We start from the raw sequence: 14,557 nt of genomic DNA on the forward strand, positions 1-14,557 counted from the left end.
TCCTTCTTGCAGAAGGCAGACATTTTGATCTATTATAATATTTACTATATTATTTACTATATTCTATATTTACTATATTATATATAGCTATGGTTTATCAAATATATCTGAAATGTATTTTGCAGCATCATGACTCAAGGTTAATCTGTGTACTGAAATCAGATAGTGTTACCATGTCTGACTCGGAACAAGTGCACGGTGAAAGTTTCGGCTTAAAGTTTCTTGAGAAGTATGGCTGGACTGAAGGTTGGTGGATTATGATGATGGTTTAAATCAATATTTTGGAAACCTTTCACAAATCTTCTGACTAAAATAAGGATTGCTTTTTCTTGTCGACCTTTGATCGAATTTAGCATATCTGGCAGCCGATGTTACATTTTAGTATATTAGGACGCAATGAAACTACCGGACTGCGATGTATGGGGACTTGCCACCCCATGGCAACATTAAAATATATCGAATCTGTTACATCGTTTCCTCAAATTATTTGTTATATAGTAGTGTTGAAAGTATTAAAATGTCACTTCTTCAAGGTAAAGGGCTAGGCGCAAAAGAGGATGGCATGAGTGACGCTATAAAACCAAATCTCAAGTTCGACAAACACGGACTAGGACACGACATAGTCAAGGATATTGCGTTCAACTGGTGGGACAATGTTTTCAATAAAGCTCTGGATACTGTTGGCAAATCTGAAAAGGTTAAAGGATAAGTTTGTTAACAAGTTCATTTAATACAGATATTTTTTGAAGATAATTGTGATAATTGTCGCTTCAATTATTAATGGTTGACACAATCGCTCAGCTCTGCTTACACTGCAGTGGTCTCAAAATTATATTTATATAACCCACGTTCTTCGCAAAGATATTCCATACGTCACTAAGACCATACTTGTGACATCTCAAAACATTAGGAAGTGGAGGTTCTGGAAGAAAAAGAGAAAGAAAAGAAAAAGACTTACTCTAACTTTGTGAAGGTCAGTCTGAAGATGTTCTGTAAAATATTCTGGAACTTGAAGTCTGTAAGATATTCAAACTAATTTCTTAGTACTGATTTGTTAAAGATAACTTGCGGAATTTTGAACCAAGTATTTTTCAGAAAGATGAACTAGATGACGACGATCCAGATGATGCCTCAAATTCTGGAATGAATACGTGAGCATTTAATATTTCCTTCTCTTTAAAGACGCCAATAGAATATTCAACTCTATCGAACATATTGAGCCACTTTTATTGGAAATAATACCGATATCTTAGCCCTTTTCCGCAGATATGTAAGAAGTTTTTTTCGACTCCTTACCATGAGACTTACTTTTTAAAACCTTAAAGTTATTGGACAATGGACAGTACAGTGGGATCACTGGTCAGGGAATTTAGCAGGGACTGTTTTCTATAAAAGACCTAAATATGTATTATGTATATATCTCCAGAACCTATGTTATAATACCCAATCAAGAGAAATACACTGGCCCAACCCTTTTAGATCATTGCATTTAAATTCGACAAAACACGGGCAATAACAGCTCTGAAACCTGCCTTTTCCCGGAAAGCGCTCTCAGTCTGTTTATTTCACTCTGTTTTACTTTTACAAGTAGACTCATGAGCTCTTAATGAGTTTAAACTTGTGGACGATAGGTACTTATCATTATCGTTATTCGTTATCATTATCTTGATGACTTCTTATAACCGTTCTTTAATAGGTTTCCGTTTAACTCCAGAGTCGATGATCATTTGCACGTTGAAAAACTATTTCTATCCCCGATCTTCTGCGGTCCAACTGCCCGGTGTAATTATACTCTCACAATATATTAGTGGTTAGAAGTGGTCGCTAACCATTATCTCCTTATCAGATTATCGACGGCAATGGTGGTGGAATGTGAAGGTCGGACAGCTCACAAGTTAGTTAACTTTTAATTAGAGTCTAATTATAGTACTACTTACTATAACTATTTAAACTTTGTTGACCTATCTGGTCTGGTTACTGTCTTCTTCGGTTTACCGGAACTGAACCACAGCAACCACTACACACAACCACTACACATCATGATTTAATTATAATCGTTTGAACGGGAACTTTAGATCATTGTACTTAAAATGAAATAGGCTGTCTAGGACTTAATTCATTTCCTCCTTATTTCCTTCTCATCCATTTCACGCGCTTAACAAAAACCCGCCTCTAACCCGGAACCAGCCGATCCCATGCTTTCATTTCAGACTTCTGCTCCTTTTGTGCGTGCTGCGAGCGGTTCCTCAACCCTTACATTATTATTCAAACCAATCGCATCACCACCACCGGCTACCTATTATGTGATTAAGTGCTCTAATCGTTGTACTCTCCTCTCCTAATACATCTTCTTAACTCTGTCTAGTGCGCTGCAGGCATTGGACCAGCTCGCACGAGAAGAAAGATCAGAGAGATACGCCAGCTACAGGCACAGCCTGGAGCTGCAGCTCTCTGTATTACTTCTGGTGTCTGTGTAGTTTGTTGTGGGCTTTAAGATCAGTTTTGTGATTATTGCAGGGGTGCGAGACACGGGGTTTACAGTTCTGGGAAGCTGGAACGGGTCAAGAAGGCTGAGCAGGAGTTCGCTGCGAAACACTCCGCAAGCAACCAGCTTGAGACGAAACGCTTGGGAACTTCAGATAAACGTTCTAATCCGAAAGACAGTCATGTGAAATCTAGGACTAAACGGAGAAAGAGAACTAAATGATTAAACGCGCATGATTATTTAGTCTGTCATTGCTCGCTTAATTAGTCCCGTCTACCGGATCTTTCGAATTTAAATTAAATTATTCCGAAGAATTCTCTGTATTATATCTCGAGATGTTTTAATTTTAAATCTTAAAAAGTTGTGTTATTGACTTGTTGTTACCCGAGTAAAGTATGAAGATGGATTTCCATGGAAATAACGAGTGGGTGTGTTGCTTGGCCCAGGCAGTACAGTCCTCGTTCAATAGTTCCAAGTACTCAGATCTCAGCGTACATTCTCATGGCCGGATAATATCAGTGAACAGTCTTGTGTTGGGTTCTCAGAGCGATATGTTGCAAGACATCATCACTGGTTTGTCTGTTTAGATTAAGTTATACTAGCTTTATTCAGAAATTAGAATTTGCTTTCGTCTGCGAGTTATGAACAGTTAAAACTGCCCCAGAATTGCTGTACCGATTGATCAACTTTTCAGGGCGAAACCCGGCCACCGCTCTTGGAGAAATCCTAGAACCGTTCACCCTAGCGAGCGTAGAATGCTTCCTGAAGTCCCTGTACAAAGGGAGACTTGAGCACCCTGGTATATACAGGGACACCCTGGAACTGTTTCAGATAACCAACGCTCTCCAAGTCGGGTGGTTGTTTGATGACGTCATCGAGTATATCCGAGACACTGTGTCCTGTGTTACTGTGTTTGATACCCTCACCCTCGCGCTGGAACATTCAGATCCTACCCTGACCCGGGCATGTGATGACATTCTCACCCGAAACTTCCTTGGTGATATTACTTTACCTACAGATCCCAAGTGGTGGGAACTACCGCGTGAGATAGCCGTGCACGTGCTGAGCTTGTGCACGCTGCGCGCGGTCTCAGAGTTGGACGTGTTCGTGCACGTGCTGTATTGGATCGAGCGGAACATCTCGGTGTCGAACAGAGATGAGTGTGTGGAGTTGTTACAGTGCATCAGAGTGTTCGCTATTCCCCATATCTTCAGGGAGGGGTTCCTTTACCCTTACATTTCCATCGTATCTCAGAAATACTTCCTCGCTCTCAAATACCCTCAGGTTAGTTCATAACCCACCGACCTTTGTAGTTGTTTTACTTTTAATTTGTAATGACATAAAAGCGATTGTGAAAAATGCAAATTAACTACTTGATATTTCGTGTGAAGGTTTATTAAAGATACTCCACCCCGCGAGTATCCAATTCTATCCAAATCTGCAAATATATTTTGCCTATTTGTTTTGCAGATCTAATTTTCGACTTCTCATGCCCCTTATACACCAATTACCAGACCTATTTCAGTTGAACAGATGGAGAGTGAGACAGCAACCAGCCCGCACCAACTCCCTGCTCTCTCTGAACATTGCACCGAGTTTACTATCGCTGTACTGGCTACAAACGGCCGCGAGGACTTTTGCAAGAAATACTACAACTCTGGCTGCAGTATTCGTCTCGAAATAGACCTCAGTAAACTTCTGCCTTTCACCATAACGTTAGTTCAGATCACTTATCTTACATGTCTGTTTCGAAATACGATCGTCAGTTTTTTACGACGACTGATGGTAACTATTTTTAGTCGTTCACTCCCCTGGAAATCCCTAAAATTTGGTAAAACTGATCTAAAATTGATGTTTCGAACCCGTGTTTCTGATCAGTATTGAAAGCAGTATTTACTATCGCTTATATCTGGTGTTTTGCGGTGATGATCAAAATCTTGTGTACTACTACTATTAGCCATTTACCAGACTCACTACTATCGCAATGGTAGCCCCCTCCCCCATCCAATGGTACTACAGTTCCCTTCAAACGTCCCTACAGTTTTTAAGAGGACTACAATTAGCAGCTCTCTTTTTTGCCGTACAAATTCTCGTATTGTTGCTGATCAATATTCTAAGGGCTATTTACTATGGCTAATTTCTTCGTGTTTTGTGGCGATTATCTTTTGCTTAATGACTTCCTAACTACAATTTAATTGTACAATTAGTCATTTGCTAAACTTATTGCCGGACCAGCAGCTATGAAGTTCCATTTCTACGTGTTTTATGGCTGTGATACTCCGCTAAACTGATTGTTAACTATTTCGTAATAAGTACCATTATTCGTTTATCAAATTTACTGGCGTTTCTATTATGGGATCCTCCCTAAACTAGGCAATAACCCAAATAAATAGCAATACCGACTGCTTTAGCAATACTGACTGCTTTAGAGTAACAAATAATAGAGAAACCGATAATAGACTTTACGTCCAGTGACTCCAGTCGTCAGACGTTTAAAAGTGAGGATTTCCCCAGATTGGAGTCTGACAAGAGGTACGAGAAGTGTTACGCGTGGTTTAAGTCGGAGGAAAACTACGGATGTTCCCTCTGGGAGAGAGAAGCATTCTGACAGCTAACCAGAACGAGTATAAGAGAGTGGTGTGGAACGCACTGGACCACATCGAGGTGAGGGTACTGGCGGGAGGTAGCAGCCATCAATACAGGGGTGTTGGAATGATTACACCCCTGCATCAATATCTTTGATAGTTTTTTGGTTTAGTGCAAATTCTGCACAATTTGCACTAATTTAAAAATCTCTAGGACCTTCATAGCCCAATTTACCAGATACCCATATGTTTCCATGATTTTTGGAACCGAAATAAGTTTTTCGTAAATAACTGAAAAAGTTAGCACTTTAAGGCATATGTTTCTTCGTAACTCATATAAAAATATGCCAATTGCGGTTCTTTTGCATTCTATTCGAAGACTATCATGTTCCTATCAAAAGTTAGAAAAATGGGCTTAGCGCCACGCTCAAAATGGTTTTTGGCGAATTTCTCGAAAAGTAAAGATTTTAGGCCATATGTTGATCAATAACTCCTATATAAACATATGTGGCTCGTTGAAACCCATTTCGAAGTCTCTACGACGTTCAGAAGCAAAGGGTCAGTTGCGTCATTGGGTCAATATAGGCGTGGCCCTCCTGGGCCTGGGGTTTACCCACGTGGCCCCCCTGGGGTTTACAGGGTGTTTCAAGATTCGTGTCCAAATTTTGAATGACCCTCAAAATCTAACAAATAGGTCAAACAGTTCGATTTTTGTTTTAAATTATAGATAAATTATTACATGTCAAAATACATATCAAAAATAACTCAAATATTTCATCAACTTTCCGAACCAAGCCTCCACTCGGAAATCGTTTATTTATACCTTTGGGAAGGTCTGTGCAAATTTTCTTGAGTATCTAGAAATTTGCAGGTACATGTCCATAAATGACTAGACTACAAGTATTAATATCTATTAGAATGTCTATTAGAGACTAAAAGTTCGTTTAGAGCATTTTGTCTACCTCCCCAGTTTAATGAGAGATGCCATTTTGCGGCTTTTCATCATTCACCAACGTTCATTAATTAACCTACCTAGACGCTCATAACCGAACATAGTTCTCATTCATTAGTTAACCTCACTCTTTATCAAACCTCAAAAAGAGGTGGTTTTAAAGCCCTCACATGGCTACTGGACTAATACTGATCATTATCTCTTTTCAGTTGCGACGCCTCTTCTCAACTAACTGCATACGGATAGGATTCGTTTTGTATCACCCACCTTGAGGACCAACTACCATCTCTCATTTTATGCTGAAAAGTTTATCTGCTTGTTAGTCGAGTTAAAAGAATGTCAGACAAATTGAAAACCAATTATATATAGAAACTGTCGGCTTAATTAAGAATGAAAAGACTTAGATTTGACTGTTTAAACACCGACTCTTGAGCCGCAGACTAACTATAACTTAGTTTTCATCTTATTTTCATATTCAGAAGTCGTCACAAATCTGTTAACTTGTGATTTCGAGCCAATATTTTAGGCGGGGACACATGTTTAACCTAATCTATTAGGACAATTTATCTGTTAAATGTCATTTAGTAAAGGATCGTTGTCAGAAAAGACGGTTCACGCGCCGGTTGTCACGTTAATCACAACGAGCGGTGTTAAACTTAAGTGTTAATGATCATTGTCATTAATAGTTGACATTTATTGCCACAAACTTCTCTTATTCCTTGTCATATAACTGATATCTTGTTGTTTCCTGAACAACTGAATTAAACCCCCATTATCGGCCCCAAATCCCTCGTTTGCCCCGAATTGTGGAAAAAGCGCTAAATACTCCCATTATACCCGCTAAATACTCCTTTATAAATACTCCCATTATACCCGGGTGCTATTTCCTGGGGGAGGGGTCCAGTGAGCTGCGGTGGTATTATAGAGAGGAAGAGATCATCAGCTCATTTGTGACGGAACAGTGCATGATGTGGTTCGGTTGTCGGATATGTCCTAGCGGTCACAGTCGGTTTGCTCTGTGCGACAATCATCATGTCGACTTCGTGTGAGATAATTTTAATTTCTACTGCTTTTCGTGGATTTCATCTTGTTTATACCTTAAATCACGGCTGGTTCAAGAGCTAGAGCTCAAAACTGAAGGGCAGCCTTAAAGTTAAAAACATTTAAAACTTCGGAACACCATCGTGTTAGCCGTCCTCTAATTGTTTTTGAAAATTTGACCGGAAAATGATGCCCATTTATTAGTATTACTTTTGGTCAAATGTGAAATAGGCAAGGGTATCGATGGGGTTCCCCCCCCCCCTCTCCCTCAGGGAGACCAGCATCTCGACCCTGCTAGAATCCCCAATCGTACATTGATTCATATATCTTAATACCCAGGGGCTAGCTGGGGGCTTGTCAGGACAGCCCCTAGTATATAGTACATAGTATAGAGACCGCTGCCTAGAGACCGCTGCCTAGAGACCGCTGCGAAGAGAAGCTGTTAGCCAGTCCAACGGCAATGCTCACAGTTAGACTAAATTTGCAATATAGATGACTGTGATACTCCTACATTATTTAACGATCAGTCTAAGTAATACCCAGCGATAATATTTGTGAGGGTCATAAATCTGTATGGAACAATACGGAGGATAGTGTTAAATAATATAAGAACTAAGAGTATTTGGTAGAATAGCTCCAATCCTACTGATCTAATTTGGCAAGGCCTGTATTATAATACTTTACCGCTGATATTATATGTGTTATGTTATCACGATAATAATCTGGTCAGTATGTCGTATCCACTTGTGTAATACTACCTGTGACCTGTCCAGCACCCTCTAAGCCAAGGTCACGTGCTATCCCTAATACTTGTTATAGATCGAGTCTTATCCCTAATTATACTGTTCAATAGTGAGGGCTCGCCACGAATTAATGAGTAAGATTGCCTAGTAGATGAGCCGTTAAGCCGGTCTTAACCATCTATATTTTAATACTAATTTTATAATAATAAGATGATAGGCTGCAAACCTGCTCTGCGGGACAAACTGTACAACTGCTCACCGTTTTCCAAAATGCACTCGAGTTCATCGACTTCTGAGTTTTAGATTTTGTGATTTACTTTAAGATTCTTTAGTTCTGGTTGTTAGCGGTTAGGGGAGGGGGTCTCAAAGTCTCACTGTCGTAATTTAAGCGGTTATTACAAAGCTGAATCAACTTTCAATGCTTTGAACTGGTCTTCTTGAACTATCAACAAAGGGTGTTTGCTGTGGGATAATCGCCCCAAAATGGCACATAGCATTGTCCCACGCAACCGTTTATGTAGTAAACAGTGAAAATATTCAAATCCTCTTAAACCCTACCAATTAGAAAGGTCAGTGTATTCCAACTCTCATGACACCTACTCGCAGTTTCCCTTGTGAACATAAGTTCCCCTTGTTACTCACCTGATGCTACACTCGACAGTTATCTTTCTGGACCAGTACTGGTAGCTCTGTAGTCTGTAGCCTGTGTGAACTTTTAACTTTACATACTTAAATGCCTTAATAAGTGATTAAATTACTGTCGATGTCTTCCTGGTTACGAACATGCTTAGTGGACGGTATTAACATGAATATAATAATATAATTAGCAAACTGTCCATATATTTCCTGCGGAATGTTGTTCAATTCTTACAGTCTAGTAGCACTTATGTATTGCCTTATTTTCAACATTTCCATATTGCAAGGTTTCTTTCAGAGACTTGTAGATTTATAGACCTTTTCATAGACTTGAACTTGGGTAACAGTAAGAAGACAGATTTGTATCGTTATATTACAGTCTTTATCCCGTACTATTGTGTACATTATCTTACCCATTCCTCCCCCAGAACATGATCGTGTTTGTAAGTTTGTTCGTCTGTGTGTGTGTCATGTCTGATAGTATGGCTGCTGTGGCAGAGGGGGAGCTCAAAAAACGGTCTGTTATGGTTAGTGTTGACCTTTAATTCACACTTTATTTAATAATTATAAGTTTTAAACCTTTAATTCACACTTTATTAGTAATTATAAGTTTTAAACCTTTAATTCACACTTTATTTAATAATTATAAGTTTTAAACCTTTAATTCACACTTAATTAGTAATTATAAGTTTTAAACCTTTAATTCACACTGTATTAGTAATTATAAGTTTTAAACCTTTAATTCACACTGTATTAGTAATTATAAGTTTTAAACCTTTAATTCACACTGTATTAGTAATTATAAGTTTAAAGCTGCCAAACCATTCATTATTTTGGAAGTGAAGAAGTAGCACTAATGATAGTACCACTAAAAATATGTCTGTTTTTCAAGAGTGGAGATATAGAGGACGCCGTGCTCCAGGGAAAGGGAGAGTTGAAGGTTCCGGGAAGAATGCGACCAAGATCCGGCAGACCCAGACGTCAACAGACCTATTTCTACGACCAGGTTTGTGCAACCCCAATATTTATCACGACAAGAAAGATGTCTAATTCTGTCACATTGGTTGCACTTTAATTTGAAAATTATGATTCAATATTAAAAATAAATTTAAGCCTCCAAAATTGTATATACAGGGTGACAACCCACATGGGTATCTCACATCAAAACTCACGCGGTTACTCTCATTTTGAAATAATTTCAGGAGGATGAGTTGGAAAACACTGATCGAGTAAAGCGACAGTTGGCTTACTTCGATAAGGTTCGTTAATTCCAGATTCCTAACGTCCGTAACAAAATATTCCAACAAGTCAATCTTATCTTGCTCATTGATCATGGAGTCAATTTTTGTCTTTGATCTTGCGTACACTAATAATATGGCTGAGAATAAAACTACCAATAGTACTTTTATTTTTGAAACTACTTTCAGGAAGAAAATTAGACCTAGAGTTATACAAGAGAAGATGAAATCAGCGACATCACGATTTTTTACTAGCAAAAATACTCTGTGTCGTGGAGCTACGAAATGTTTTGGTAGTTATTGTAAAGTTTACTTTAAAGATTATTATGTTAAATGTTGCACGATTTGTCCTTATTTTTTCCGGATGATAGTTGAATACAAGATACATTAACTTTAAAATTGATGTAAAAGATTTTAGCAATCAACGTAATGCTGGCATGGTCAATTAGTCATAATGATTTTTTGCATTTGATTTATGTGGATACAATTACAAATTATATCAGTTAAAAGTCATAATGATTTTTTGCATTTGATTTATGTGGATACAATTACAACTTATATCAGTTAAAATGTATGATGTCACAGTCAAAACATTGTTTGATTGACCCAGAATTGTCTTTCCTTACCCTCAACTTGAGTACACATTAATGCACGAGTACATGGTACATTATTGTACTGATGAATGCAATTACTACAGCAAGAAATGCGTGATCAATGTAGACCATCGTCCATCAGTGTTATACAATTTTGTTATAAAATCAGCCGCAACTTCAAACTTATTGAACCAATTCAAGGCGTGCACTTCGCACTTAAAGTTAATATGACAGTCAAATTAATCGAGCACGTATGGAAATTCTATATGGTGAGCAAAAGTCAATCAGCCTGATACGGGACTCGAACCCGTGACCCTCAGATTAAAAGTCTGATGCTCTACCGACTGAGCTAACCAGGCTTGTGCTGCGAGTCGAATTTGAAGTTATTTATTCGCCTGTAGACTGCCCTTTTCCAAGAAATTTCCAGGTCTATTGTCCGTCGATTATATTTATACTAATGAATAAGCACAATTAAGAAAAGTAATAAGTAATCTGGAGATCAAATTTTTCAGCCCAATGTTTCTCAAGATATTGTGGGCAGACAATTTAACAATTTGACGGATTATACGCGTTTAAATCTATTGAATGTCAAATGCCACATGTCTAAATATCTTCAAAATGATATCGTAGTATAAGCCTGGTTAGCTCAGTCGGTAGAGCATCAGACTTTTAATCTGAGGGTCACGGGTTCGAGTCCCGTATCAGGCTGCTTGACTTTTGCTCACCAGATCGAGCTAATGTCATGGAGTGTGGAGTGGGGCTCGATGCAAGTGGCAAGGCAACGCGCGCAACCGACAGTAAACTTTTTAACAACAAACAAGTTTATCAGCTATTGACCAAACATTAATGATTAAACAATTCAATATGTAAAATGTATGTATTAAATTTTTTCTCGACCATAAATAAATAAAAATAAATTCTACAAATGAACATATATTTTATGGACCATATAATATTTTGAGTAAAAAGCGGCGCACGCTACTAGACTTCGAAAAGTTTAGACGAGTACGGCCAGTATAATCTAATCATCTGTCAACACAAGAAAGCGATTTGACCATTGTTAATGGTTTGGCCCGGCGCGCGCTACTTCGAAGAAATTTAGACGAGTAACATCTGTCAAGTAAGTAAAGCAATGTAATTACTAGTACATAGTAACCGAGTCAATATATTTTAATGTTGTAGCGCTATGCAATACTGGGCCGCGCCGCGCATCTTCTCGCAACCACGTATGCAGATCAGCGAGATGCGAAGGATTGACATCGTGAATCAAATTTTAATGTTGTACTTGTATTGCCTTGGCAGTCATATTCATGGTACTACACGCTAGTTTTAGGGGTTTCAAGTATTTAAAATAAAGAATACATTGAATGATATAATGCAGTTATAATTTAATAACAAATAACCCACCAATACTTATAGGAGGTGCACGATAAAAATTAACTTGCTCGGGTTATTTCAAAATTTGTGTATTAACTTAACGGGTGATACTCGTAAAATATCTGTTCCATATATTCCAGGACCGTCGACGAGTTGCTCTAACCAGAGCCCTCAGCCCTCTCGCTTGCAGTATTCAACTTGTTAAACAAGGGTTGTAAACCTACAACAAATAAGTTTACTTTGTACCTACGACGTGCATGTGTATTAAAAGTTTGTGAAGCACATGCTCCACCCTATACTAGGGCGCATGTGTGTCATTTTTGTAAAATGACTATTTCTTCATTATCTATATCTATTTGTATCTTTATCTATGTATTGATCTCTCTCACAGGAGGGTCAAAGTGCAATGAAACTGGTGCTAACTGCTGCAAATGGCGGGCGTGCGACAGCAAAGCAGTTTATGCGTGTTTTTACGGCGCGCGCAACTGCTGAAAACTACTGCTTACTACAACAAATGTGAAATGGCGCGCACATGATAGCAGCAGTTTCTTTATTTGTAGTGTTGTAGGTTTATAACTTATTGTAGATTTTTAACCTACCAGGAGGCGCGCCGAGTTGGACTCGTCGACGGTCATATAATGGAACATTATAAAATGATATAAATGATGAAGAAATTAACACCGGCCGTTAATTTCTTTATCATTTATGCACTTTGGCTTCAAGTAGCCATGTGTCTACGCGTATAACTGCGTGACGCGCTTCTTTCACGCGGTCGCGCGCTACTGCAAGTGAGAGAGCTCTGGTTAAAGCAACATTTTGAACCTCCTGTGCTCTACTACGCGATGAAACGTATCTGTTCCCATTCCTATGTGCAGCGTTACTACACGTTTTATAAATGTCTTGTGCATGCGAAGCGTGCACTCCGGACGGCCGCCGCGAGCGAGCGCGCGCTTCGCACGCGATCAAAAGCGCCTTTTTCTAGCTTCTTGTAGTCGTATACGTACGTGCGAGAAGAAAGTAATCAGCAATAGTGAATAGCGAATACACAATAGACTAGAAAGCCCAGTAACGTGTACGCGCAAAAGGCTCCCGTTAGCGTGTCATGTATAATGTAGGGCAACGAACCGTTTACCTGGGGATCTTAATGGTAATAAAATTGAAGTTAGTTTTTCTTAATAATTATTTACCTGAGGACCCCAGGCTATTATGTTCATTAACATAGCCTGGTGAGACTGAACCCTCTAATACGCGCAAGTCTCTCTAAACGGGCGCGTTTTTGCGCGTGGAATGCTGAGCGCGCAAAATATATGTTTTGTAATGTAATAATCTCATATCTCAAGACCATTCATACGTTTTTGAAGAAGTACGTGACAGTGGCAACAAGAGAAATGTAAGTTCTAGGTGCAGTAGCGTGATACTTCATGAAGGTTCTCCTCATGTCCTTTGGTCAATTGCAATTCCGAACTTTGACGGATCAAAGGTTTCATGATTATATAACTATTATTAATTAATGAATATGATCACATAACAACTCGCCTAGCATTCCACACAAAAACGCGACCGATGTAATTCCACCATATATTATATATGGTATATCAATTGTGTTAAAAGCCAGAGGTCTACAGGTTGAGGTAAATATAATAAAGTGATTGACATTTCACAAAATGTTAACTTTAATAATCTAATAATTTGATTACATACATCAAAGAGAACAGTACATGATGGACTCATTCGTAAACAGTAAACTATTGACATGACAAATAGATTGACGGGAGTGCTATGGCCAGTACCAAATACACAATTCACTTATAAATATAATGATTCCTAGCTTTAAATTTACCCGGGGACCCCGGGCTTTGTGTTCTTAAACACAGTTGTCATATTAATACTTTAATATGAGACTTGAGTTTTAGTAAATATATTCAATTGATACGTTTATGAGAATCTAAAACGGGGTCCCCAGGTAATAAGACTCAATCGAATAGATATTTAAAAGATTTCGAAACCCAGTATTATCATACCTCTTACTGGGCGGCGCTTAGTCTGTCATTCCGCCGAATCTCTATTCGGCGGAACATTATAGCCTGGGGTCCCCAGGTAACATACCTCATGCAGGTCATGCATTTTCGTATAATAAAGAATGAAATTTACCGCGGACCACCGTACTGAGTTTCTACTGAACAAGGTCTACACTAAACAGTAAACAATAAACATGCGATCAAGATGTTTAATCACTCAACACTCGACCAACACGTAGGATACTTTAACACGTACTTCAAGTGACTATTTAAAATCCAACCCCAAACTAGAGTGTAGGACTAAAGCGTATGTTGAAAACCCGTACGAGAAACTAGACCAACATCCTTATTATATATTTGTCATAACCCCTGGTCATAAAACCAAAACATATCAGAATAATTTTTCATCAATTAGGCTTATTTGACGTTCATAAAGCTCAATAACATTAACAACCGAACACAAGTTTTCAAGTTCCAACTTGAATTGCTTCAAGAGTTTGTTGGCCTATTCTTGCTGCAAGGAGAGTTCTTCGCTCTAAAGGTATGTCTTGAGGACTGTCGTGATGATGGCTAATACTCTGTCCACACTCTTGTACTTCTGAAGACTCTGTAAGTGTAACAAACGGGTGTCGGCGGAGGCTGCAGATTCAAGGAAAGGAGCGTTGAACCAAGCTCTTAAGTAAACGAAGACAACAACGTGAGCCATCTTCTGCACGTCTCTCTTCTTCGTCCAGTGAAGTGGTATCTAGTGAAGTAGAATCATTTTCATAATGTATATGGACTTAGCCATCCATCTGACATGGTGGTCAGCTCCAGGTCTTTGTATCTGGAAGACGCATCCTTTCTTCATCTCTATGCTTTCTCCATGGATAAGTTTAGCTCTAGTAAT

At 38.7% G+C, this 14,557-nt stretch overlaps 2 protein-coding genes and 2 non-coding genes across 6 annotated transcripts in view; 2 read left to right on the forward strand and 2 right to left on the reverse strand.

Moving 5' to 3' along the window:
* Window positions 1–14,557, reverse strand: part of LOC134811788 (coiled-coil domain-containing protein 92-like) — an 85,254-nt gene that overhangs the window by 48,679 nt on the left and 22,018 nt on the right. The window lies entirely within an intron of this gene.
* On the forward strand, window positions 125–6,725 carry LOC134826545 (G patch domain-containing protein 4-like). 3 transcript variants are annotated; one of them, XR_010161716.1, is made up of 7 exons: window positions 125–246; window positions 534–697; window positions 911–973; window positions 1,096–1,151; window positions 1,847–1,894; window positions 2,518–3,058; window positions 3,180–3,690. XR_010161716.1 is itself a non-coding variant. In XM_063838942.1 (6 exons), the coding sequence occupies exons 1-6, from the start codon at window positions 174–176 to the stop codon at window positions 2,705–2,707; spliced, it is 594 nt and encodes a 197-aa protein (XP_063695012.1). In that variant the 5' UTR covers window positions 125–173; the 3' UTR covers window positions 2,708–3,690. The 3 variants fall into 3 exon arrangements, 1 of the variants encoding a protein (XP_063695012.1); XM_063838942.1 differs by having other exon boundaries at window positions 2,518–3,690; XR_010161715.1 differs by lacking the exons at window positions 125–246; window positions 534–697; window positions 911–973; window positions 1,096–1,151; window positions 1,847–1,894 and adding exons at window positions 4,011–4,200; window positions 5,000–5,149; window positions 6,232–6,725 and having other exon boundaries at window positions 2,816–3,058; window positions 3,180–3,769.
* Trnak-uuu (transfer RNA lysine (anticodon UUU)) lies at window positions 10,560–10,632 on the reverse strand. Its single transcript has one exon. It is a non-coding gene; the product is annotated as a tRNA-Lys (tRNA).
* Window positions 10,909–10,981, forward strand: Trnak-uuu (transfer RNA lysine (anticodon UUU)). The gene has a single exon. It is a non-coding gene; the product is annotated as a tRNA-Lys (tRNA).

Source organism: Bolinopsis microptera, chromosome 2, assembly GCF_026151205.1.
Source record: "Bolinopsis microptera isolate Bmic1 chromosome 2, MBARI_Bmic_1.0, whole genome shotgun sequence".
Lineage (NCBI taxonomy): Eukaryota > Metazoa > Ctenophora > Tentaculata > Lobata > Bolinopsidae > Bolinopsis > Bolinopsis microptera.